The following is a 2,160-nucleotide window of genomic DNA, read 5'->3' on the forward strand; positions in this document are numbered from 1 at the left end:
CAAATGGTGCTTTTTTATGAGTAATTTAAGAAGATGTTTACCAGTTTGCTTTCTTAATTGTTATATATCCATGTTCAATTTGGATATTATGGTCCATTTGTTCTCTCTCTTTTCTCTTTTTTTGGAATGAATATCAATTTGAGGGAAAATGACTTCTTTGAAGAGTGAATATTGCTGGATCGATTTTGAAGGTATTTAAGATGACGAGCCATAGATGTATAGAATGAAGGAATGAAAACTTGAACATACCAATTTACCCCTTAAAGTATGATACTTAACATGTCACTTAACGGACTACTTAACGTCATGTACCAAAATGATATCGTTATTTCAGAAAGTTAAGAAACCATAATTATCGGTTACATCTGAGTGATGTATAGTTACTAAAATTTTCCTTTTGGTAGAAATTTCAGAGTTGTGATATGGTGACAAGTAGACAACCATTTCTCCAGTAAGGTGGACGGCATAGGTGACCAAACAAAACGAAAGGGAGCGAGACGTGAGTAAATAGCATGCATTCATTCACATATACACAGCATGGAAAGTTCACCAACTTATCTTCAGCGCAACCACCACAACCAATCAGACCGCAACACGTGCGCTACACTTTCAAGCTCGATCGAGCAGCCACGAAATCCTTTACCTCCGAAAAGAGCTGGTTGGATTCCGGCAACTCCGGGAAAATATAGAAGGCGTGAACCATAGTCGGATACTCGATCAGCTTCGCCTCCTTCCCCGACTTCCTCAACCACTCACAGTACCTCCTCTGCCAGTCCCGCAGCGGATCCAAACCCCCAACGAACACCACCGTCGTCGGGTACTCCATACCCGATATGTCCACCGCGTTCGGCCCGCCCACATTCGCCGCCTCGTGGTCCCGGGTCGACCCGGCCGGTAAAAACGCCTTCCACAGCCAGTCGGTTCGGGTCATCGACACCAGCGGCGCTCCCCGGAGTTCGATCTCCGACTCGGTTCTTTCCTCGCCGCCGAAGAATGGCTGGATCGAGATCATCCCGATCGGTTTCACGACCTGAAAACTCTCCCGGGAGGCTCGCACCGCCACGTGGTGCGCGATGTTGGCGCCGGCGCTGTCTCCGGCGAGGAAGCAGCGGGAGAGGTCGGCGAGGTCGGGGAGGGCGTCGGGGTTTTGGTCGAGAAACTTGAGGACGTCAAGGCCGTCGTCGTACTGGGAGGGGTAGCCGTGCTCCGGGGAGAGGCGGTAGTTGACGGAGATGACGACGGCGGGGATTGTGCGGGCGAATTTGCGGCAGACGGCGTCGTAGGCGAAGGTGTCGGGGCTGAGGAAGCTGAAGCCGCCGCCGTGGAAGAAAACGACGACGGGCAGAGAGGAGGAGGAGGTGGAGGGGACGAAGAGGCGGAACCAGAGGTTGCGGGAGGCGTCGACGGTGAGGTCGGAGGTGGTGACACCTTTGTAGGGAGCGGAGGGAGTGGCGGAGGAGCGGAAGTCGAAGAAGCTCATGAGACGGCGGTTGACGGTGCCGTCTGATCGGCGAGCGGCGTCCGTTAACTTTGACAGAACCCATAACGAGATCCGGGTCCGCCATGGGAGCTTATCCCATGAAGCAGTTGGACTCTGGGAACGAGACGACGTCGTCATGGAGGAAATGGAAGTTTCTCTCTGGTGTGTGTGGCGCTGGGATTTTGGTGCAGTGGAAGATTGAGTGAGTGTGACTTTCAGTGGGTTTGAGGGGACTAATATTAACGACCCCTACGGCGTCGTTTAATGGGGTTAGTGTCTGGTAGACTGTCGTGTTCTTTTTTTACTGTAAATGGTAAAATTTGATTTGTTTGGTGTTGAAGGAAGGGAAGGTTGGATTGCTTACTCGTATTCCATGATCGATAGTTGTTGCTTCAATCATCGCAGTTGAAGCTTAATGAGTTAAATAAAAAAAGGGATCGGAGTCTTCAAACCTTGTGTGCGTTCTGACTCAATCAAGCTATCCAAGTTACTGATACCTGGGGTCAGCTATAAATGGCTACCATGCACGGTGGTCGGCTACACCTTCAAAGCCAAGTTGGTATAAATTGATGAGGTGCTCCCGACCCATCATAACCATGCACCCCCACAATCCCATACTTGACTATACCGCAAGTTCACCTGGGTTGAATTGCTCAAGTGACATTCGCTTCCCTCAATGG

At 50.3% G+C, this 2,160-nt stretch overlaps 1 protein-coding gene across 1 annotated transcript; it reads right to left on the bottom strand.

The window, feature by feature from the left end:
• Positions 1-601: 601 nt before the first annotated feature.
• LOC101292478 (probable carboxylesterase 18-like) lies at positions 602-1,928 on the bottom strand. Its single transcript, XM_004291965.1, has one exon. The coding sequence runs from the start codon at positions 1,616-1,618 to the stop codon at positions 602-604; it is 1,017 nt and encodes a 338-aa protein (XP_004292013.1). The 5' UTR covers positions 1,619-1,928.
• Positions 1,929-2,160: the final 232 nt, after the last annotated feature.

This window comes from Fragaria vesca, linkage group LG2, assembly GCF_000184155.1.
Source record: "Fragaria vesca subsp. vesca linkage group LG2, FraVesHawaii_1.0, whole genome shotgun sequence".
In the NCBI taxonomy this organism is placed as follows: Eukaryota; Viridiplantae; Streptophyta; class Magnoliopsida; order Rosales; family Rosaceae; genus Fragaria; species Fragaria vesca.